This window comes from Pan troglodytes, chromosome 13 (assembly GCF_028858775.2).
Source record: "Pan troglodytes isolate AG18354 chromosome 13, NHGRI_mPanTro3-v2.0_pri, whole genome shotgun sequence".
Lineage (NCBI taxonomy): Eukaryota > Metazoa > Chordata > Mammalia > Primates > Hominidae > Pan > Pan troglodytes.
In genome coordinates, this window is record NC_072411.2 from 143,655,453 (window position 1) to 143,680,049 (window position 24,597).

The window sequence follows — 24,597 nt, forward strand, 5'->3', positions numbered from 1 at the left end:
TGGCCACTCCCATCACTTGCCAGAGGAAAAGCATGAAAGGTAAAGTTAGGTAATGACCTAAGAGTCCAAAGAAGAGGGTAGGTCACATGGAGCTGGGGTAAAGGCAAACAAACCTCATACAAGAGATCTGATTAGAGCTTGAAAGAGAGTTTGAGTTGGCCAAGATCTGAGGATGAAACGCTGGGAATTTGGTAGAAGGTCTCTACTACAATTCAGGGACCTCATTCTGGAAGCATGAGTGTGTTCATGAAAACAGGGAGGGGACTTGAGCCTTCACCGACATACGGCAGGGTGGGTTAGGCAGAAGGCAGGGAGTCTTGAGGCCTCCACAGCATGTGGACAGGTGGCTGAGGAAGGACCCAGAGTGACTTGCTGGAGGCTTAGTCACCAAACCCTCTTGCAGCTTAGTGGGAAAGGTGTTGATTGTAAAATACGGTATTTACACAAAATGCACAAAAATACGTATGTACAGTTTAATAAGTTACTGTAAAGAAAACATCCATGTCACCCCCAACTGAGTCCAAGTTGGTTGCTTTAGTTTCATAATCACAGTGACACCTTAGAATAGTCCTGAGGGTATGTGCTTAGTTCACACTTTACTGATGAGGAAATTGTTGCCGCTCCGAGAGTTTAAAAGTATTTGCTGATGGTGCCATGACTTTTAAACGATGGCCTGCTGACTCTAGAGGCTGGTCCTGCATAACCAGTTAATGGCATGTGACTGGGGAAGTGAGGGTACAGTGGAAAGAGACAAGGATGCCTCAGCGATGCAGCTCATTTGAAGCAGGAAGCAGTGACAGGTGTTTGCTTATTTTCTCTGAGCTTCATTTTCAACCTTTATGGAATGAAATTTTTACTTGTAGATAGATAAAATTTTATTTCTGTATACTTTTTAGTTTTGCAGCATTTCCAGTTTCCAGGAGCCTCATGAATGGCGTCTTGGTTTAGTTAACTTTGTGGTCATGTAAGCCCTGCCTTTTGCTCAGTTTATGACCTTTGTTAAGGAGAAAAGTAGAACTGTTAATAATTAACGCAGCAGACATTGCCTCACTCCCACTTAAGTGTGTTTTGTTTTCTTTTTTCTAGAAAACACTTTCCTGGATAAAAAAGAAAACATTCCAGATGCATGATCCAGCTGTGTGTTTTCAATCCTTGGGAGGGTGCCATCCACATTTTAACAGTACCTGTGCCTGAGAATTTAATTTTTAAAAGACTTTTGATGTGTTTTTTGTATGAAGTACTTTTAACATATGTATTTCATTGCTGTGTTATACTCTGTATTTTGTGAGGTGAATGTTTTCCTTTTCTTTCTCCCTAACCACTAATGTTAGAATTGATTTCCAAGAATCGGCATGTATACTTAATACTGAATTTCTTTGATTTAACTGACTTAACAACTGATTAACCATTGATGAGCACTCATTTTTATCTAGAACATTCAGATTTGCCATAATGTTCCTTAGTGGTAGAGGTGTGTGCCTAGTGAAGTAGAAAGATACACTGACTTGGTGCAAGGCCATCTGCTTACCACATCACACCACTTGGAGATCTTTGCTTCCTTGCTTTTATGTTTGTACACAACACCTAAAACCAGTTTTGCTGCTATAATTCTATACTGTTGATTCGTCTGCGATTTTATCTGTTAACCAAATAAAACATAATAGAATTTCCTAATGAGATATATCTTTATACTTAAACAGCTTTTTTAGAGGTGAGTTTTAAAGAAGTCTCTTAATTCTGATGCTAGGTTGTTTTTAAAACCACTATGCAAAGAACTCACCACAAGCCACTTTTTGTAGTGTTCTCCACTAATACTGGTTATCCTGTGCTACAGAGAAAATCAAAGCAGTCATAAGCTCCAGTTTTCGTATTGCAAATAAGACTCTTACCTACAAAATGAGATTCAGTGAACTAATTTGGTTCTTACTCAACCAAATTAAAAATTTTTTTAAGGAAAATTAGCAGTTGGTCTATTCAGAATCAAACCTTTTTATATTTTATACTGCACTTTAGTGTATTTTCTGTAACTGTAGGTATAGAAGATCTGCCTCCCCTGTGGAAATTGGGGTCTGTTGGTGGGCTTGCCCCTGAAGCCTGGCTTGGGTTGAAAAGTGTTCCCGCCCTAAGGCCTTGGTGCCCTGAACCTCTTATGCCTACCGGGTTCTCCTGATTTGAGTTCCCTTTAAATACTCCCTTTTTGAGTAATTTTCTGATGGGAGGAAAGTAGCAGTAATCATCTCTTTGTGTGCAGGCTGTCTCATTTATTTTTAGCCATTGTCGTTTCATTCATTTTGTGTAATATAAACCGTGTGTCATGTCAAAGTGAAAGACATTTCAAATCTGTAGCATAGGCTAGTGGGCAGGTCCGCACAGTCGAAGCCACACCTGGTCTGTTTTCTGTGCACTGTAGCCTTAGTGTCACCTTTCTTCTTGTGTCTCCCTATGGTACACTCCAGCGGTTGCCTTTTTTATCATTTCTACTGAAGTTGGGAAATTCAACCCCAGAAATTGACAGATGAAAGGAGACAATGGTTGTGTAGGGAGATGGAGAAAATGCTTAATCTGAGGATGAGACAGGGTTTTTTCGTTTTTGTGGGGGCTAGAAAAAACATAAAATGAGGCAGTTAAATAATAATAGTTAATGAAGGTGTGCTACAGAAAATAATCTGGTGTTCTTGCTAACTTTGCCCTTCACTGTTGCTTAATTGTGAACAGCCAAAAGCTATATGTTATGGCTTATTGTGTGAAGGTAACTAAGAAGTGTTCCATGACTTCAGAGTGCATCCATGTGGAGTCTATTATTTGAGTTTGACATTTAATAACTTCGCTGGAAAATCTGTAAAAAAGAAAAACAAGTTTGCTAGTGACTAAGCCCCGCATATGTGAGTGAAAGTACTTCAGGCACGCTGCCTCCTGGTAACAGCTATGCAGGGAGGGAGGACCCACACTGCTACACTTCTGATCCCCTTTGGTTTTACTACCCAAATCTAAATAGATACTTTTGATAATAGATAACTGCTCTTTTACTAAGACATAGTCTCTACCTATAGAAATGTATTTTGAAAACACTTATTTTACACAGCAATTTTGTATCCATTTAAACTAACCTTTTATCAATAAAGCACTATTGTTTAGATATTAAATGAGTATTTATCTCGGTTATTTGCAAGGGAAAGTTGTGAGGTTTTCTGGGAAAATTCAAAGTCTTGACAACATCTTTGTATAAAATCAAGAAAAATTACTTGAATCAATAGCATCAGTACTGGACAACTTTGTACGTATTGGAGATCCAGCCCAAAAGAAAGCACAAAAGATTGGAAAGGAATTATTTACAGGTGATCAGAACATCTACTTAGAAAGTACAAGACATCTGGTGAAAATTAACACTAAGAAGTCAGTGATATCTATTTTCTAATTAGAAAATGTAGTGAGAAAAGAAAGATCGCATTGATAATAGCAACTACTAAATTACTGGAAATGTAAGTGAATGATTGAAATATATCTAGGAAGAAATTTCTAACCTATAAAATTTCAAGAATAGGCTAAGGCGGCTCTGCCACTTGAGTAAAGGAAACTGGAAACCTGAATTGATCTGGGTGGCTGGACACCTACACTCCAAGGCCTCTAGCCTTCTTCCTGCCCACTGGACTGATCATCCCAGGACCACCTGGGCCCCTTTTACCTTGCTGTCAGTGTTTTCTGAGCTTCCGTATAGACAGACCCCTGGATACTGAAACTCTTGCTCTCTCTAGTTCCTCAGCTGACAGCTGCCACGCCTGCTGCCTTCCCTCCAGACTGCCAGCCTCAGGTCACCAGCACACACCCTGCAGCCTACCAGGGGTCAGTACCACCCTCTGGCCAGGCTCTCACCTGCACTATCCCCACCCGGCCCTGCCCGTCTGGAGGCAGGGATCCTCTGTTCTGGGGTGTGTGCACCACTCTGGGCCTGGTGGTGTCATTGGGGGTTGGTTAAAGGAAAAGCCCCAGAGGTGGGTGGCACATGAGGGGAGCATCCCGCACAGCTGAGCCCAGTCTTGGTGTGCCTGGGTCTCAGACCCCATAGCTGTCTCAGGAGAAATGGAGGTTCCCCTGAGCCAGCATTTCTCCTGTCTGGGCTTCTGGGAAACGAAGGGTCAGGTTTCACTCTGGAATCCACAGCACCATAGGAGGAGTCTCTTAAGTGCCTGGGTGTTTCCTGAAGTTATTCCCTCAACAGCCACATGGTGACAGTGGGTGACAGGGCCGGGCTAGGAGAGCACGATGGGTAGGGTCTTGAAGAACACATAGGAGTTCAATGAACCTCTCAAGAGAAGGGAAGTATGCCACAGCAAGTCAGTCTTCCATTCTCGGGTGGGGGTCCCTAGGCCAGAGGAAGGCCGTCCTGGCCGCCACCACGGAGCAGCCTGTTTCAGCCTTAGCACACCCTCGCGCGATCCTTCGATGATCCCCTTCGGTCCCTGTAGTCCCACGAGGGATGCAATGCCTAGGAGTAAGGAGGAGGCTGGCAGCCAGGGACTGAGCCAAAAGGTGCAAGGACAGCCGGCAAGGCCCAGGCCAAGACCTATCCCCGCCCAGCGAGCCTAGGCCTCGCCCAGCACCTATCCGCGCCCAGCGAGCCTAGACCTCGCCCAGGACCTATCCCCGCCCAGCGAGCCTAGGCCTCGCCCAGCACCTATCCGCGCCCAGCGAGCCTAGACCTCGCCCAGGACCTATCCCCGCCCAGCGAGCCTAGACCTCGCCCAGGACCTATCCCCGCCCAGCGAGCCTAGGCCTCGCCCAGCACCTATCCGCGCCCAGCGAGCCTAGACCTCGCCCAGGACCTATCCCCGCCCAGCGAGCCTAGACCTCGCCCAGCACCTATCCGCGCCCAGCGAGCCTAGACCTCGCCCAGGACCTATCCCCGCCCAGCGAGCCTAGACCTCGCCCAGGACCTATCCCCGCCCAGCGAGCCTAGGCCTCGCCCAGGACCTATCCCCGCCCAGCGAGCCGACTCCCCGCCCAGGACCTAGCCCCGCCCAGCGAGCCTAGGCCTCGCCCAGCACCTATCCGCGCCCAGCGAGCCTAGACCTCGCCCAGGACCTATCCCCGCCCAGCGAGCCTAGACCTCGCCCAGGACCTATCCCCGCCCAGCGAGCCTAGGCCTCGCCCAGGACCTATCCCCGCCCAGCGAGCCGACTCCCCGCCCAGGACCTAGCCCCGCCCAGCGAGCCTAGGCCTCGCCCAGCACCTATCCGCGCCCAGCGAGCCTAGACCTCGCCCAGGACCTATCCCAGCCCAGCGAGCCTAGGCCTCGCCCAAGACCTAGCCCCGCCCAGCGAGCCGACTCCCCGCCCAGGACCTAGCCCCGCCCAGCGAGCCGACTCCCCGCCCAGGACCTAGCCCCGCCCAGCGAGCCTAGGCTTCGCCTAGGACATTGCCTCGCTCAGCAAGCCGACACCCCACCCAACGAGCTGAGCGCTGCACAGATTTATATCCTACGCCGCTGCCTGCCTGGTCCCGCCCCTTCTCCGTCCGTTCACCAATCAGAACTCGATCTTGCGCTTTCAGGCCGCGGGATGGGAAGGCTCTGCCCTGGCGCCCCGCAGGCCAATCGACTGCGCGTCCGCGGCGCGGGGGCGGGGTCAGGGCGGAGCGCGCGGCGCGGGGGCTGCCGGCGGGCAGTTGGGAGCAGGCGACGCCGACGCGAGTTTGGCGGCTGCTGCTTGCGACTGCGGAGGCCGGGCGAGGCCGGTGAGGACGCGGCGGGCGAGCGAGAGGCCGAGGGTGAGGACGTGAAGCGGCCTGGGCGCGTGGGGCAGGGGTGGGCCTCTGCGGGTGGGCGGCGAAGCCCGAGGCCCGAGGCGAGAGGCCCAGGCGGGGCGGGCGCTGAGGCCGCGGTCCAGCAGAGATGGTCCCGCCCGGCCTCTGAAGGCCTTCGTGAGGCGGCTGGAGCTCCTAGGCGGGTCCGGGTTAGAGGAGCGTCCGTCTGTAGGGAGCCTGCCGCGTGGGGGCAGGCGGGGCGGTGGGCCGGGGAGTGGCCCGCGTGGACTCGCGGGTTGAGTTGTGCCCCGTGGAGGCCGGCAGGGCCGTGGGCCGGGGAGTGTCCCACCCCGGAAGGACACCCCAGAGTGGGCCATAGGGACCCGCACGATATGGGCCTGGAGGTGCCTGGTGGAGGCATTTTGAGCCGTTTGCCTTTTTAGCATTTCTTTAAATTGTATCTTAAAGGTGGGAATCAAGTGTTAGGTGTTAATATTTTTACTCCACTAAGGGCTGGAAATACTCCTAAGCCAGTGGGTAGCCTACCATGGGAAACCCATGAAAACTGGGGACCAGAATATGGCCCAGTACATTACACACCCGGATTACAGGCACCTTTTCCGTTTACGCTATGGCAGCAACCCCTGGCCTATCATGTGCCATTAATGGATGTGAAAAGCAGAAATTAGAACAAGGCATCATTGAAGGAAAGATTGTCAATACATAGTGTTAAAAAACGATGGGCAAATTTAAAACCCAAGGCCAAATCTTTAAAGGGTGGTTTTTCTCTCTGGGTTTTTGTTTGTTTGTTTTTGTTTTGTTTCCGTGGGGTATTTTTGTCTGCGCCACTGTGTAAATGTTTGATAACCCTGAGGTGGCAGTGGGTTAGCGTGTTGGTCTTGTGTAGACTGCCTTATAACAGGCGACACAGATTTTTTCAGTACCAGAGAGATGGGAGAGGACATTTGAGGTAGGGAAGCATGGAGTAACCTTTACTTGTAGGCCAAATATAATTTAAATTTTCTGCATCTGCTTGTTGAAAGTTTTGTTTTGTTTTGTTTTGTTTTGTTTTTTGAGGTCCTTAAAGGTTTAGGAAGCACTTCATGCTCGTTATTTATTCAGTTTTCCAAAACTCTTCAGAGACATGACCAAGTTGCACAGCCCCGTTTTAAAGTAGAGGAAAGGGAGGTTGAGAGAGGTGGAATGACCAGTTTAGGGTCACACCTAGGGTACTTGAAAATACCATCTGTACTTCTCATGTGCCCTATCCTTGTTGCAGATTCTCATTAGATGGTTCACTGTTAACAAACTAAATGCTGATGATGCAGTTTCCTGGACTGCAGACGTTTGCTGGCTTATTTACCTATAGGACTATCAGTCGTTAGTAAATTTCCAGGTTCCTTGTATACTAATTCCTTTCCCAAAGAGGAAGTTGATATAAGGTGTATTCATTTCTCTCTGCCTCAGGTTCCTTATTCAAAAAATGAGTTTAAAATTTACTTGGCCAGGCACAGTGGCTGTAATCCCAGCACTTTGGGAGGTCGAGGCAGGCAGATTGCATGAGCTCAGGGGTTCCAGACCAGCCTGGTCAACAGGGCGAAACCCCATCTCTATTAAAAATACAAAAATTAGCTGGGCTGGTGGCGCACACCTGTAATCATAGCTACTTGAGAGGCTGAGGCACGAGAATCACTTGAACCCAGGAGGTGGAGGTTGCATTGAGCCAAGATTGTGCCACTGCACTTCATCCTGGGCGACAGAGCGAGACTCTGTCTCAAAAAAATAAATAAATAAATAAATAAAGCTGTGTTAACAAGATGCCTGGCACAAGGTAAGTGCTTAATAAATGTTAGCCATTATTATTATCAGGTGGACAAATAATCCGAGTAGAAAGTAGAACAAGCTAACCCAGGATATTTACAAAAAACAGTTGAGAAAAAATTAGGCAATAATTAAGCAAATTTATCCTGTTTGGAGGGAATGGTATGAACTGGATTGCCAAAGCAAAGATCAATGCATGGGCAATTCCATGTGAGCTCATTTAAATCCATTTGGCCCAAAGAATTCAGTTGCTTCCTTCCTTTCCAAACACCCCTGCTTCTAGTCACATCAATACCTCTTCTGTATTCGGACAGTAACAGATTTTTCCTACTGCTGCTTACCCTTTCAGTTTTGTTCTTATTTTTCCTTCACCCACTTTCATATCAGCTTGCCAGCTTCCCCTTTACTCAGTGCGTCATGAGCTTCATAAACACAGCATAGTGCTAGATATACAGGCAAAACCCCATTGTAGTGTTGGATGCTGAGCTGAGGTAATTCCGGTCATGTTCTCTGAGATCAGAATATAGAGTCCTTTGACCATAGCGTATTTGTCAATGCCACAGGGAGTTGAAAAGTTGAGGATCCTACAAAGCAATATGATAAAGCCCAGTCTTTGGTGATTTTCTGGGGAGCATTTAGTTGACAGTGATTCTATAAATTGGTCTAATCTTTTTGGAAAGTAGCAGTATGTGGCAAAGATTTTGATTTTGGAATCACACTTTTCAAAACAATCTGATAAACTTTGTTGTGTCAGTATGGTAGAGTACTCCATAGCAAGTAAACATGCTTCCGCAAGCTGAATCCCATCCTCCCATCCAAGGAAAATTTGAACCATTTTGATCCATGGAAATATGCTTTAAAATGTGACTTAACTGAAAAGTTGAAATGGTGTGTACACAGCAATTATAGTGTTGTAAAAATACGTGAGGAGGTGAACAGGATCAGGAGGGTAGTTAGAGTGATGTAAGTGGTTTTATTTTAAGAGTCATGAATTGTTTTCCCCTAAACTGGTGTTTTAGCTTATTGCCATTTTAAAATTCAAAAACAAAAAGGCCCTATAATGTTGTAGGATGCAGTGATGAATCTTGCTTAATCCCATCTTTCCCCTTCCCAGCCCATCCTCCTGATTGCTTCCCAAAATGAAAATGTGGTCATGTCCTATCCCAGCTGCAAAACCTACTTTGGTATGAGATTCCAACCAGTTGGCCCACTAGAGCTCGCACAGCACAACCCCAGGCCACCTCCCCACCTCCCCTCGGGTGTCTCAGCCCAACTATACTCATCCTTTCCCAGCTGCTCCTGCAGTTTCTGTGTAGTCCTCTGCCTGTGCACACACTATGTCCTTTGTCCACCTGGTCTCCTGTTACCCTGTGAGGGAAGCTGCTCCAGGTCAGGCTAGCCAGCGGTGCTCCCTCTTTCTTTCTGCTCTCTCTGTGACTGCAGTGGGCAGGTAGTACTGGTTACTTTCTCAGTCGTCTCCCTTTCTGAATTAAACTTCTGTATCTTTGTGTGCTCTGTGCACACCATGCAGTCACGATGGGGTTGAGGCCGCTTGTGGAGCTGAGTGACTGCTAACAAATCACTAACCTTTCTGAGCCTGAGTTCCTTGATGCCAGCTGCACATGGTTATTGTGAGGATTAAATGAGATGACATAAGCGAAGGGCTTGACATGCATCTCCTTGCAGTGGTGGTCATACAGGACACGGTAGCTGTTGTAATGTGTACCAGTGCATTTTTGAGGCCTTGTCTTGGACCTTGTCCTCTTGATGAAGCCTCCTCCCTGTCTCCCTCCAGCTGCCAACTTCCTCTCTACCACCCTCACTTTACTCACTCCAAGGCACTTAAATCACCATTTAATATATATTAGGTACTCTCTTCTTTGTATTTGTCCACTATATAGGGGGGAATTTTTCTCTCTTAGGAACTCCTGTATCCCTAAGCATTTAGACTTGCCTGAAACAGAATAGAGCTCAATAAATATTTGAATGAATTAATCAGATTTCTTCTGAGGCAGAGGTAGATGCCAGGTTTTATGGAGCTTGAAGGTATACAATTTGGGGGAAGGGGAGAACTCTTTAAGAGAAAGAATGCAAAGTTACAAATAAAAACTAATTTAGAAAGTGAGGCTGGGAGCGGTGGCTCACGCCTGTAATCATAGCACTTTGGGAGGCCGAGGTGGGTGGATCACGAGGTCAAGAGATGGAGAGGCAGGTGGATCACAAGGTCAAGAGATGAAGACCATCCTGGCTAACACAGTGAAACCCCCCGTCTCTACTAAAAATACAAAAAATGAGCCAAGTGTGGTGGCATGTGCCTGTATTCCCAGCTTCTCAGGAGGCTGAAGCAGGAGAATCACTTGAACCCGAGAGGTGGAGGTTGCAGTGAGCCGTGATCATGCCACTGCACTCCAGCCTGGGTGACAGAGCGAGACTCTGTCTCAAAAAAAAAAAAAAGTGAATATTTAGAATGAGAACGTAACAAATTTGAAAAAGCTGATGAATAATGCAAATGGCTAAATTGAGAAAAATAACGTTTGTTAATTATCTAACACACCTGTGTAATATTTCTTCCTTTGGCTGTGTACTTTTTAATCACATTTTCATATGACAGGATATAGAAAGAACTCAGTGATTCCTCTAGCACAGTAGATAAATTTTTATTGTTGATAGGGTACATAAAACTTACGGTTTCACATAGACGTATTTGCTGTTTCTAGTACTGCTACAGGTTGGTGTCCCAGAAAAACAGGTGTTCAGGTAAATCCTGTTTTGCACAATTCCATTCAAAAAAGAAAAAAAAAAACACATCTTAGGCACACAGAATTGTACTGCTATATTGATTATTTTTCTGGTAACTGATCTATTCGCTTATATTTTAGCACGTCTGATGGTAAATTCCCCACAAACAAGCAACTGGCTCCCTCCATTTCAAACCATGTTTCCTTTCCACTGCCCACAGACTTCCCTGAGTCAGACCCCATTGGACCTATTCACATTGCCACAGGATCCCTGGCCCTTCACCTTTATTTCATAAAAGCCGTGGTGAACTAGCACAGTGGGTGATAGCAGTATTTCTAGAAGGAATACCCGCATTGAGATTGCTGGTAATCACCTAGGTTTGCATAGTAGAAGTAACTGTAAACAGCATAAATGTGTCCTGTTAAACCCAAACTAAGTGTCTTTCTCCAACTTAATGTACCCTTAGGTGGATCTCAAAAATGCCAGCAGCACCTCCCAAGCTACCTGACATGAAGGGGAAGAGGAACAGAAGCAGAGTTGCAGTGGGAAAAGGCAGTAGTCTTAATTTATTGCAATTAGAATATTTTGGGGGTAAATTTTACAAAAGTGTATGACCATAGGGACACTGCTTAGGGCCTTTCTCAGGACCTTGGAAGGAGTTGGTGCAAGTGAGGGCCCAGAAACCTGAGCCAGACTAGCTCTATAGTCAAACTGCTTTAGTGGGGGTAGTTTCCTGGTCCCTGGCTTGATGCCAGATAACCCAGTAGGGGAATGTGAGGTGAAGGTGCTAAGTGAATCTTCCAGGAGCTAGTGGGAATGTGTTTGTAAAGGAGGAACTACTTTTAGAAATTGTTTAAATTACTAGGCTTTTATAAATCTCTTGTCCCCTTTATTATTATTTTTTTTTTTATTTTTTATTTATTTATTTATTTTTAGACAGAGTTTCACTCTGTCACCCAGGCTGGAGTGCAGTGGTGCAATCTTGGCTCACTGCAACCTCCGCCTCCCACATTCAAGCGATTCTCCTGCCTCAGCCTCCCAAGTAGCTGGGATTACAGGCACACGCCACCACGCCCGGCCAATTTTTTTGTATTTTTAGTAGAGACAGGGTTTCGCCATGTTGGCCAGGCTGGTCTCAAACTCCTGACCTCAAGTAAACCACCTGCCTCCGTCTCCCAAAGTGCTGGGATTACAGGCATGAGCCATCACGCCCGGTCCCCCTTTATGATTAAAATCTCAGTTGCTTTGTTAGTATAGTAGTTAATAAGATGAATGTTGGAAAACAAGTATCAGTATCTGAACAAGAAATGGAACCCAGAGAGTGTTTAAAAATATTAATTTTGGCCAGGCGTGGTGGCTCATGCCTGTAATCCCAGCACTCTGGGAGGCTGAGGTGGGCAGATCATGAGGTCAGGAGATCAAGGTCATCCTGGCTAACATGGTGAAACCCCATCTCACTAAAAACACAAAAAATTAGCCGGGCATGGTGGCGGGCGCCTGTGATCCCAACTACTCGGGAGGCTGAGGCAGAAGAATGGCGTGAACCCAGGAGGCGGAGCTTGCAGTGAGGCGAGATTGCGCCACTGCTCTCCAGCCTGGGCGACAGAGCAAGACTCCATCTCAAAAATATATATGTATATTAATTTTTAATTGAACTATTTTTGAAAGAAGAGCAAATACAACTGTTAAGGGGAAAGACAGTTATTCCAGCTTTCTCTTGGAAGGTAAGTAATGGCATACTGTAGGTAGCCCCTATCAGTTAAGACTTTTAAAGCTGGTAGTACTTCTGCAGGATTCTGCAGAGAAACCATCTGACTTCAAAGATAATGTATACTCGTCACTGTAGGTGATTTGACAAATACAGAAAATTAGGAAGAAGAAAATAAAAATCAATCCTCTTACCCCTCCCAATGATAACCACTATAAATATATTTTAAAATGCGTGGATGTGGAGCTGTGCTTCTGGGAGGTGGAGGGAGCATACTCCATCTTGCCTCTCCCACTGTCTGTGGCTGTAAGACCTGGACATGAGCATGGAGCAGCTGTTGAGGACTCTGACAAGTAAACGGTAACAGGCGGATGGGGGAGAAGGCCAGAATTTGAAGCACCACTTTGCACCAGTAGTGAGTTTCTTGTCTTCCCTTCAGCATCCCCTGCCCTGGACTCTGGCTGTCCAAAACCTGAAGGCAGGTACCCAGTATGAACAGGGAGAGCTACAGAGTAGTTTTGTAGTTGGGCCCCAAGACAGAAAGTGGGAGAAAGCCCTTATTTTTTTCCCTCTTGCTTCCTCTCCTCCGCTCAGCCCTGCAGTGGCAGGAGTGTGTGAACACCTAAAACTCTTAGGGAATGGGGAAAACCCCAGTTGCCTTTTTATTCTCTTCCCTCCTGCAGCTCAGTCCCAGGCAAGATGCAGGCACAAGAATAGCATGGCTAAACGGAGTAATTAAAGCCGTAAGTTTCTGGTTGGAGTCTGAAAAGGGGAGCCCAGGTCACTGGAAGGGATACTAGGGAGATTCCAGAGAGGGAATTGCTCAGGAAAGTGACCCCATGAAGTTGTTAGTTAACTTACAGGCTCAACACTGAGCTATGCACGCGTGATGTGAGCCAGAACAGGTTGCCAAAGACGGAACTCGGCTATGGGATAGACCATCGCCTGGAAGGCAGGCTGGCCACCAAGCAAGTAGGGACCGCAGGACATTGCTGAGGAGCACTGCAAAGGCTTTGAAAGTGAAAGTGACACTGATACCATGTTCTACAGAAGGCTGGTCAGGACTTGGGGACTGAATCCAGCCAGGCCAGTGCCTGCTCAACAAAATACCAGCATTCCCCATAGGATTTAAACAAGATCAAGAGTCTCTAAGAGTGTAATGTTAAAAATGTCCAGGATACAATGCAAAATTTACTCAACATGTGAAGAACCAGGAAAATAACTCGTGAAAAAAGACACAGGCTAAAGCTGAGGTGGTGCCTATGTTGGAATTATCTGATAGACTGTGGTCTGCAGATTTGTGGCCTCCATGAGCTTGACCTCCTAGTGTTTATCCTGGGAGTATGTGACTGATTTGGCAAAAGCACATTGCAGATGTAATGAAGGGTACGAATCAACTAGCTTGGATTCGTTGTCTAGATTATCCAGGTGGGCCTTAGGTAATTATATGAGCCTTTAAAAGCAGGGATCTTCCTCCAGCTGGTAGCAGATGGGGAAGGCAGAGAGACTGGAAGTATAAGAAGTTTTCAACGTAACATTTCTGGCATGGAAGATGGAAGGGGCCATGAGCCAAGGAATGAGAATGACAAACAGCTGACAGCAAGAACTAAGGACCTCAGTCCTATACCCACACAGACTTGAATGAGCCTGTAAGTGTATTCTCCCCCAAGAAAATCCACATAAGACCCCAGGTCAGCTGACACCTTGACTTAGACCTTTTGAGACCCTAAGCAGAGAATTCTGGTGAGTTACATTACACTCAAACTTCTAACCCGTAGACACTGTGAGATAATAAAAGGCTGTTATTTTAAGCTGCTAAGTTTGTGGAAATTTGTTAAGGCTACAGTTAAAAAATAAAATAAAACTTTATAAAGCCCCTATTATTAAAATAGTCCAAGAAGTAAAGCTACTCTTCAAACAGATGGAAATATAGAAAGTCTTGGCAAGAAAACAGAAGATATAAAGAAGTGGGAATTTTAGTGAAAAATACAATAACTGAAATAAAATGGATGAAAGAGTGAATTCATAATGCATGGATTTACAGTTCTTTAAATCAGTTTTTTGTTTGTTTTTAATCTTTTTAATACTTTTCATTTTTTCTTGACAACTATTCCTTCACAGTCATTTTTAATATATTTTTTCTGCTCTACATCCTGAGAGAAACTTCTCTAGTAATGAACTGTAGAAATGATCCCTGTAAATATAGTCTTATGTTTTTTAGTCTTGAAGAATTTGCACTGTAATCTGTTGGACTGGGAGCCATGCCGGATATTAGTCTCACCCCTGCACAAATCAGGTCTGTGGCCTTGAGCAAGCAGCTTCGTTTTCAAGGCTGTAGTTTCTTATGGAAAGTAGAGACTGGGCCAGGATTTCATAAAGTAGGAGCTTCTCTCTCCCTCTCTCTCAGCTTGAACTCTTGCATGGGTTCCTTGAATCCTTATGTACATCAAAAATTATTGCTAGATTTGTTTTTTGTTTTGACTTGTGGAAAATTCCAAACATTCACAAAAGTAGAGAAAATAATAAATCAAAGCCCGTGTATACAACATCAATCAACACATGGACAGTCTTTTTTTCCTGTACCCACTTCCACTGATCCCCAACTCGTTGGATTATTTTAAAGTAAATGCTAGATATTATTTCATTTTATCCATAAATACTTTAGTATCCATCTCTAAGAGAGGGACTTTTTTCCCCTTCATGTACCCACAATACCACTAAAACACTAGAAAATAATATTAACCTCTTAATATCATCTGATGCTTAGTTAGCATTCGTATTTCTCTGATCTGTAAATATTTGATTCAGGATTCAAATGAGGTCCTATATATAGCATTTGATAACATCATACCTTATAGATAACATGTCTTAGTAGTTTTTATTTACACACATACACACACCGTTTCCTTTTTTTGTTGCCATTTACCGAAGAGACAAGGTCATTTATCCTGTAGGATTTCTTTGTGGTTCTTTTATTCCTTAGGATATATTTTCCTGGTGACGTAGAATGAAGTTACTGGGCTTTGAAGTCACTTGAAGTAATTTTCTTTAGTTTAGCTGATGTCTTGATTTACAGTTAAGACCATTTGTTTCATTTCGTTTGGGTTTTTAGGACTTGCTTTTCTAAAATATTGATTTAATTTTGCTTTCTAATTATGTGAAACCATTTATGAGGTTCCCATATCAAAACTACTAAACACCGTGTACAGTTTCCAACATTGTTTACCCCTTTCACTTCCTCCCTCATAGGTAACCATTTTCACTAGTTTTTGGTTTATACTCTTTTTTTTTTTAATATAAACAAATACATACCACTTTGGGAGGTTAAAGCAGTGGCATCACTTGAGCCTGAGAGTTCGAGACCAGCCTGGGTAACCTAGTGAGACCTCATCACTACTAAAAAAAAAAAAAAAAATATATATATATATATATATATATACACACACACACACACACATATATATTTTCTTCCTCTTTTAACAGAGGTTAGCATGCCATGCACCTGGTTTTGCACCTTTTATTCACTTTCACACCAAAGCAGCATATACAGATCTTGCTTTTTTCTGTAAAGATTTTGATGTTAAATTGGATGGCTTCATACCATCCCCCACAGAAGTGTTGAGAATCAGTTATCCAGATTCACTTCAGCTCCTAAAACTTCTGCTTTTCAGTTTGTAGAATTTTGTTTAACATAAAATCAGGATACCAGGTTGTAGAGGATCTAAAATACACTCTAAAGGAAATAATACATCCGTTTAGTGTTCAGGCAATTAAAAAAAAAAACCTGGGGAGTAAAAGTAAGATTTTCAAATATTAGTTATGTAGAAAGAAATCTCTTTGGAACAATTAGTCTGTGTGTGTACTATGTTGCTGAATTTGTCTGAAAGTGATCTTCCTTTTCTTGCACACATTTAGCCACTGTTGCATTATGCTAAGGTAGGAAGATTGTGATAACATGATTTTATGGGGTATATTTAATTTTTGGCTACCAAACACTATAAATTAGTAGAAATCAAGAACACATTTTCTTTCCATTTGTTCTCACATTGAGCTGCCTTATCACAGAATCATGGATTCTTAGACCTGAAAAATATCTGATTAACCCTTCCCTTCCCCTGTCATTTTCCAGTTGAAAAAGCTGGGGCTGGGAGTGGTGCCGTGACTCAGTTTGTTAATGGCAGAGTTGAAATTGAAACCTGAGTGTGCTGGCCCTGAATTTCCACCATCCCCAGCTGCTGCTGCCTCCTTCCTTGTTCCCCATTAGCACCTGCCTTTTTATTTGGTCTTTTTTAAATCACAGCTTGGTAGATACCTTTCTGTGTCAGTAAGCGCTCTTCCATCAGCAGAGTTCTTGAGTTGTTGACTGCCCTTCCTGGTGTTTGAGGGACAGGGTTGCCCACATATGGATCCTCCTCAGTGGTCAGCTCTGTGCAAGTGACACAGCCATCCTGAAGCGCCTGCTGGAGAAGTGTGTGCAGATGAGTTCTGCAGCACCCTTCTCCCCAAGCTTCTGGGGCCAAGCGTGGTTTCTGTGATGCTGCGGCCACACTGCCTTCAGACAACACTGTAGCAGTGTTGGTGTGTTTTTATGCAGCAGTGTTCTGGGGAGGGTGTGCAAGCCCTGCTGGCCCGCCCACCTGCCCAGCCAGCCATTTCTCATTAGCAGTTTGAAGGCCTTACTTTACAGTACAGGTCTTGACATTTTTCTCTGCTTCCTCACATTGACTATTTAGTTCCTTATTCTAAAAGTTAGTAATGCTTAGAAAGAGAATAAAGAAGGATCCGTCTCTTGCTGTGCTGCAGTAAAGAGGTAATGCGCCCCAGGGCCGAGGGATTGAGGAGGAATTCCATTTGAACATCATCAGCAGTGAAGTTTCTTCCCAATGCTGCAGTGGACTTTCATATTAGATGAGTGTAGTGAAATATTAAGTTCATATTCTGGTTTCTTGGGTTGGTCGTAGAGGAGTTTAGTTTTTCATTTTCCCAAAGCAGACAGTGAAAAATATTTTAGGAAAGGTGATTTTTTTTAAATTGCAAAATAGAAATGTTAGCCTCTACCCGTTACTGTGGATGGTGGACTATGCTTTTGTCTAAAAAGCCATGTGCTGATTTTCCAGCAGAAGGGGAAGAGTTTTGGTAGCCAAGTCTGGGCCCAAGTCCTAGCTCTGTCACTTCTGAGTTATTTGTTCCTTGGCAGGTCTTTTTTTTTTTTTAATAGATTTTATTTTTTAGAGCAGTTTTAGGTTAATAGCAAAATTAAGCAGGAGGTAAAGAGATTTTCCATATACCCTCCACCCCCACATACACACAGCATCCCCTACTGTCAACATTTGTCACTAGAGTGGTCCATTTGTTACAAACCTACTCAGTACATCATTATCACCCAAAGCTTTGGCAGACTTTTGAGCTGAATTTTCCAACTTTAAAATGGAAATGACACGTCACGGGGTTTTCTTTTATTATTAAATGAGACTATACCCACAAGAGCCGAGTTTGTAGTAGGCAGGACCAAATGTCAGTAGTGCAAATTGTATCGGCCACCAGAAATGTTTTTAGGAATGAAGACTGCAAAGCATTTCATTCACGTTGAAAGAAGATGGCACAATAAGCTGAGTCCCCCACAGATTCTTGGTTGTTTACATTGCCACTTTCCTCTGGGTATCTGGGAAGTTTCGCTGGCAGGAGCAGGGATGGGCAGAGGTTGGCACCAGGTTCCTGGGACCACAGAACATGGTGCGCCAAGGACTGTTCATGGCCTTGCCGTGTTCCTAGTCTAGCCTGTGCGTTCTTGCCTCTTTAATACTTGTTTATAAGCGCACAAAGCAAAACAAATGTAATTTTCATTAGTCAAAATTTATGTGAAACAGCCTCAGCCTCCCGAGTAGCTGGGATTGACAGGCTTTGACACCGAGGTTAACCGACAGTCACAGCAATGGGGTTACCTGCCGGTTTTCTATTGATGTATTTTTTTACATTTCTTTAGAGATAGAGTCTCACTATGTTGCCCAGGCTGGTTTCGAACTGCGATTCTCAAGTGATCCTCCCACCTCAGTCTCCTGAGTAGCTGAGATTATAGGTGTGCGCCACTATTCCTGGCTTTATTAAGGTCTTTTTAAGTTTTCATAAGCTTAGTAATAAACTTAAAGTCTTAAACTTAAGTCTTAGTCTTAAATTTAGTGTTAAAGTCTTAAATATAAGTCTTAGTCTTAATCTTAAAGCTGAGTAATTATTAAACAGATAGTTTATGCCACGTTACTATTATGTGACAACAAACAGATTTTTCTTTGGGATATCAGCAACAGAGTACCACAGGGTCATCTCCTCTCAAGTGAATCTGTCTTCTTAAGATCAGTCTCATGAACAAGGGTATCTTGTTGTGGCCCTGCATCTCAGCTGCAGCCATGTTGACGTCTGTCTGGGCTAAATGAAAATGAGGATGTAAGTCGCTGCTTGGAAAGTATGCAAACGTGTAAAGATTTCCTCTGTGAGCCACATATTTGAGAAGAGCGTTTGATATTCCTTAAGCTAGGAAAAGTGTTTTTTATTTGTCTAGTGTGTCATGTTCTCGTGGAAGAGGAAGCAATGTTAAAAAACTTGTTTTAAACATTTTTGTTATAAAATAAACACACATAAAAACATGAATCAGATATATGGCTTAATGAATTATAAAATGAACACTGTCCAGATCAAGAAATAAAACTGTGCCCTGCCCACCTAAGAACTCCTTCTCTGTGTTCCATCCCAGTGACAGTCCCTCTCTCCCATCAAGAAGGGACCACTTTTCTAGTAATAACTTCCTGGTGTTTTCTCTTTATGGTTTTATCAGTGGAATGTGCACCTCTAGGGATTACAGGTTAGTCTTGTCTATTTTTTTTTTTAGCAGTAGATGTTTAGACATGACTTTCTTATGAGTAGAAGAGAAAGAACCTGAAGAAATTTTTAAAGCTATACTTAAGAAAACATAAATGAGAATTATACAGTAGAATAAATAAGAGAAATGACTTCTAAAAATGTATGTCAGTTGTATAAATGTTTACAGATTTGTAGCATTACTTAAGGGAAAGAATGCCTTTGGTGACCAAAGTAAAACATCCTACCCTTTGTTTCAGAAGAACCCACTGTTGGTGGTTCTATATTTAATAAATGTTGTGAGCTGACCAAGAACATATAGATCACTTATTTTTATTTTCATGTTTTCACGTTGGAGGTACCTTCAAAGTGGAAGTCTTCTTCATTTGCATTCTCTTACTTTTGCATTAACTACTCAATAAATAAAAGTTTGTGAAAAAGACAAATATCATATATTCTCACTCATATGTGGGAACTGAAAAAAAGTGATGGTTACCAGAGGTTGGGAAGGGTAGTAGGGGGTGGGAAATTAAGAAGGATTAATTAATGGGTACAAAAATGCAGTAAGAAGAAATAAGATCTATTGTTTGGTAGCACAATAGGGCAACTATAGTTAATACCTTATTGTATATTTCAAAATAACTGGAGGAGTGTATTTGGAATGTTCCCAACAGAAAGAATTCGTAAATGTTTGAGGTCGAGGATATCCCAAATACCCTAATTTGACCATTACACATTGTTTGCTTGTATAAGGATACAAAACTTGAGTTAGACAGCAGTTTAGAAGATCTATTATATAGCATGGTGACTCTAGTTAGTAACAACATATTGTATTTCTGAAAATTGCTAAGATACATACCGTATTTCTGAACATTACTAATTTTTGTGGATTTTAAGTGTTCTCACCACAAAAAATTTGAAGTTTGTGAGGTCATGCATATGTTAATCGCCTCAATTTGGCCATCCCGTAGTGTAGACATATTTCAGGGCATCGTGTTGTACATGATAAGTATATACAATTTCTGTCAATTAAAAAATAAGAAAAAAAATCACATACCCCATAAACATGTACAATTATGCACTCATAAAAATTAAGTAAAAGTTTGTGGAACTGAAATGAAAAGGCTCGTTTATGATTCTCAGAACTTCATATATCTCATGTTTAATATTAGTGTTGCAAAAACGGTAATTTTGTTAAAGTGTTGTTCTGTTTGTGGTTGTAGTCTTTTGTCTTTTGCTGTTATCATCTTTACAGTACATTTCATGATGTACCAGTTCATGTTTTTTGGTGCCAGTGACATTAAGTAAATACTTAGCAAATGTTTACAGTAAGAATTTAGTTCCTGCCCTCAAGGAGCTTCCAGCATGGAGAAAGACAGCTGAAGATGATGGGTAACTGCCAACCTGTGCCAAACGTGCCGCTTAGGTAATAAATGTGTCAGTCAGTGGCTTTGTTTAGGAATTAGGATGGGACCTTGCACTGCCTTGTTGTTTTGTTCATAGTACTCACATTTTGCTTGTCCCGGAGGATTTAGCTCTTCATTTTTTGCTTTCTTGTTTGATAAATTGGACGTGTGCAGAAGTTCAAAAGGTTGTCTTTGTGGGTAAGGTTTAAGTGTACAGTAGGAAATGCCTGGCAGTAAGTCACTGAGAGCCTATTTGAAATTAAGAGATTAAAAAGGTTCTTTTCTAGGTGTGGTGGCTCGCCTGTAATCCCAGCACTTTGGGAGGCCGAGGTGGGAGGATGAGTTGAGGCCAGGAGTTGAAAACCAGCCTGGCCAACATGGTGAAACCCCATCTCTACTAAAAATACAAAAAATTAGCTGGGTGTGATGGCGCATGCCTGTGGTCCCAGCTACGCCAGAGGCTGAGGTGGGAGAATTGCTTGAGCCCGGGAGGTGGAGGTTGCAGTGAACCAAGATGGGGCCAATGCACTTCAGCCTGGGCAACAGAGCAAGACTCCGTCACCAAAAAAAAGCGGGGGGTTCTTGATTTGCTTGTCTTGATGACAAAATAAGCATGAAAAAGAGGAAAGGGCCAGGAGACTCGGAGCAATTAAGTTGTCGTGCAAGGGGACTGGGCTAGAAATTGAGTGAGATTAACTCTTTAAAAGGTTACAGATTAGTGGAAGACTCTGAGAGTGATTGGGTGAGATAAAATAATGCGTGCAGTGCTACATGCTTTGTTGATTAAACACCGAGCATTTGTATCTCACCTCCACCAGTTTTGCCATATTTTTTGCCATACTATGTTTTATTGTATTAAATATTTAAAAATTGATTTTTAAACATAAGACATTTCACAAGGGAAGTTGCCATAAATAATAGATTATTAATAAATATTAAAAACAAGCTAGTATTATTAATTCTAGCTGATACTTAATACTATTTAGTACCTAATACTAGCCTGATCTTCGTTAAAAACAATGAAGACACATTTTACTATCTTTGTGTGTCCCGTGCCATCATGTTGCAGACTTCAAATATACACAATAAAATCTGTTTTAAAAAATATATACCCAATTTGAATGGAAAAATAAAATCTACAGTGCATTAAATTAAATAAATAATGACAAGCATAGCACTGTTAGACTTAACAGCTTGCAAGCAGAGACCTTTCCCTTGGCACAAAAGGAGAGTTGAAAAGGACCTGAGCTCCTCCCTAGGCCAGGTGTTTGACCTTCTTGGGCCCTCATTGTCATCTGTTAAGTGGGCTGTGGTTAGTGATGAGGGGGTTATTGTGAGTATGGGGGTTATTGTGAGAATGGGCAGGAGCTGGGAAGGGCCTGACCAGGGGCAGGTGCCTCCTGCTACCAGGCATGTGGTCCTTGTTACCCTTATCCAGGCTGTCATTCAGTTCCATATGTGAAATTACATCCCAGACTACCAGTGGCACCCACTCCACCCTGGCGAGACACGTTAGAAAAATCGCGGGTTACAAAGCTGGCAAAGACAAACCTGGCTGTTTTCATCTCCTTTATTGGCATTTTTCCTCAGCTGGAGTAGCCCTTTACTCCACATAAAGTCAGCAGAGGGGAAGAACAGCTGCACGAATGCCTCAGCTCTTGCTGTGCACTGCCTGACACGCGTTGATGCTGTGCTTTGTGGAGCCTGTTTACGTTTGGTAGAAATGGCACCATCTAGTACTTAAAAAGGATCATCACCACAATAACTGTTTGGGCTGGTGGCGAGAGGTGTGCCAGGGAGTGGGCAGCCTAGGGTTGGTGTGGCAGCCCTGGGCTCTCTTGCCTCTGCTAGGTGGGTGGGTGGTGGTGATGTCACTCGTTTGTGAGGTCTAACTGGTTAAATGAGTTAATGGGTATGCCTGGCTCATAGAGCATCTGGAAATATTGTTATTGAGGGTGGTGCTTGTTATTTTATGCTCCACCTATGAGTGCCTGAGTAGAAAATAATCTTTTGTAACACTTTCGTTTGACGTGATTAAGACTCACAGAAGTTGCAGTAATAGTACAGAGGATTCCCATGTCTCCGATAATTTGTCTTTTACCTTGTTTTAGTACCTAAATAATGTGATAATTCCTTCATGTGGTTTTTTTTTTTTTTTCATTTTAGTGTTTTCTTCACTCATGGTGAAGAATGGGGGAGATAGAAGGAACATACAGAGTCCTGCAGACTGCAGGGACACGCTTGGGTGCCCAGACCCCTGTGGGAGTTAGCACCCTTGAGCCTGGGCAGACTCTCTTGCCCAGAATGCAAGAGAAGCACCTGCACCTCAGAGTAAAGCTGCTGGACAACACCATGGAAATATTTGACATTGAGGTAAGAAGCATGATTTTTGGAGGCATATTTCCTTATATCTTCTAACAGTCAAATTATGTACCAAATTCCATTTTGCTGGTTAGACTTTGCATATTAAGTTGATCAAGAGTAGCTTTGGTAACACATGAGAAAATCCTTAGAAACAGTAAATCTGAATTTCTCCTTTTATTTGGAAAGTGGTATTGTATCTTTTGTTTAAAATTGTAGTACAATTTGGTCTTTCTACTCATCTTCTTTCGTGAGAGGCTGGCTAAGAGACTGCTGGAAGGTGCAGACTGGAGCCAGATGGTACATCCAGACCTTCCCAGCTTAAGCCACCTGGTCTCAGCGAGGCCCGGGCCACCTGGATGCAGGGATGCCACTTAGCTTCCATGTGTGTCAGCTTCCTTTTCTGAAACAGAGGGACAATTATAATCCCTCTTTCTCAGAGCTGCTGGTGAGAGGATTGAGCAAACACACAGAGCCTGTCATGCAGGAGGTGTTGTATGGTGTTAACATATAACTTAATTTTCTAGGTCAATGATAATACAGTTTTTATTTGAAAATTCCCTGATAGAAGATTGCACTGGTAATATTAGCAAGAACAATTAAATATACTAAGAATATATGCATATATCAATATTTAAGTAACACTATTTTTTAGATCCATGTGATGTATTAGAAAACATTTTTTTGTTTTTCTACATGTTATTAGCATGAAAGTTCTTTTTATTCATCTTTTACTTTTTTTTTTTTTTTTGAGAAAGGGTCTTGTTCTGTCAACCCAGGCTGGAGTGCAGTGGCGCGATCATGCCTCACTGCAGCCTGGACCTCATGGGCTCAAGCGATCCGCCCTCCTCAACCCCGGGAGTAGCTGGGATTACAAGCATGCACCACCACGCCTGGCTAATTTTTGTACTTTTAGTAGAAACGGGGTTTTGCCATGTTGCCCAGGCTGGCCTCAAACTCCTGGGCTCAAGGGATCCTCCCACCTCAGCCTCCCAATTGCTAGGATTATAGGTGTAAGCCACCGTGCCCGGCCAAAAGTTCTTTTTAAAATTATTTATTTTCATATGTAATACACAAATACATTCTCTTTTTTCTAATTTTTTCTGGCTTTCAAGTAACATCTTTAGAAGCTTTTCTTGCTCTTAATGGCACAAAAGTAAGGACAAGAGAATGAATTTAAACTAGCAGGAGGTTTATTTACACTTGGGAATTTCTTTTGAGGAGTCAAGATGCCACACAGAAAACAAAACTATTATTGAGCTGTGGACCTTATTGCGGAATGCATTGCATGGGGTGGGAAGGAGGGAAGAGGGAACACAGAGGAGGGGAGCTTGGTGGGTGGGGCAGTGAAGCTCTGAGCAAGGTGGTCTCTGGCTTTGAGTGTTGTTTGAAGGCAAGTATGGAGGGTGTAAGAACTCAGGGGACCTGGATGCTTTTCTGAAGCGCTTATCTGAGGAGGAAGTGAAAGATAATTTCATCAGGGCCATGGTAACTGAAACTGGTAGGACCTGTCTGTGCAACTTCCCACATCACTTCTGTTGCAGAGAAGGAGGTCTGAAGCTGGGCAACCTTTGAACCCTGAAGAGTAGCAGTCGGCTGCCCTTTCACCAGCTCTTGGGTGACTTTCCTGTAGGAAATAGGTTAAAGTCTGGACACTTAATTAGGCTCCCAAATCTTTTTCTTTTTTTTTTTTTTTTTTTTTTTTTTGAGGTGGAGCCTTGCCCTGTCACCCAGGCTGGAGTGCCACGGCACGATCTCGGCTCACTGCAAGCCCTGCCTCCCGGGTTCACACCATTCTCCTGCCTCAGCCTCCCGAGTAGCTGGGACTACAGGCGCCTGCCACCATGCCCAGCTTATTTCTTTTTTTGTATTTTTGGTAGAGACTGAGTTTCACCATGTTAGCCAGTACGGTCTCGATCCCCTGACCTCGTGATCCGCCCGCTTCGGCCTCCCAAAGTGCTGGGATTACAGGTG

At 43.6% G+C, this 24,597-nt stretch overlaps 2 protein-coding genes across 14 annotated transcripts in view; both read left to right on the plus strand.

Moving 5' to 3' along the window:
• SEPTIN2 (septin 2) overlaps positions 1-3,143 on the plus strand; it is a 38,210-nt gene extending 35,067 nt beyond the window's left edge. For all 7 annotated transcript variants that reach the window (XM_003950010.4, XM_009444722.5, XM_063791784.1 and 4 more), the window contains one exon: positions 1,087-3,143. The gene's annotated coding sequence lies outside the window, so the exon portion shown is untranslated. The remainder of the gene's footprint in view (positions 1-1,086) is intronic.
• Positions 3,144-5,619: 2,476 nt separating this feature from the next.
• Positions 5,620-24,597, plus strand: part of FARP2 (FERM, ARH/RhoGEF and pleckstrin domain protein 2) — a 136,324-nt gene continuing 117,346 nt past the window's right edge. For 6 of the 7 annotated variants that reach the window (XR_001716566.4, XR_008546878.2, XR_008546879.2 and 3 more), the window contains exons 1-2: positions 5,624-5,763; positions 22,429-22,635. Coding sequence is in view for 3 of the 7 variants with exons in the window: in XM_016950925.4 (XP_016806414.1) it covers positions 22,453-22,635 (183 nt within the window). In the remaining 4 variants the exon portion in view is untranslated. Of the gene's footprint in view, positions 5,764-22,428; positions 22,636-24,597 lie in introns of all 7 variants that reach the window. The other variant, XR_010150259.1, reaches the window with a different exon arrangement.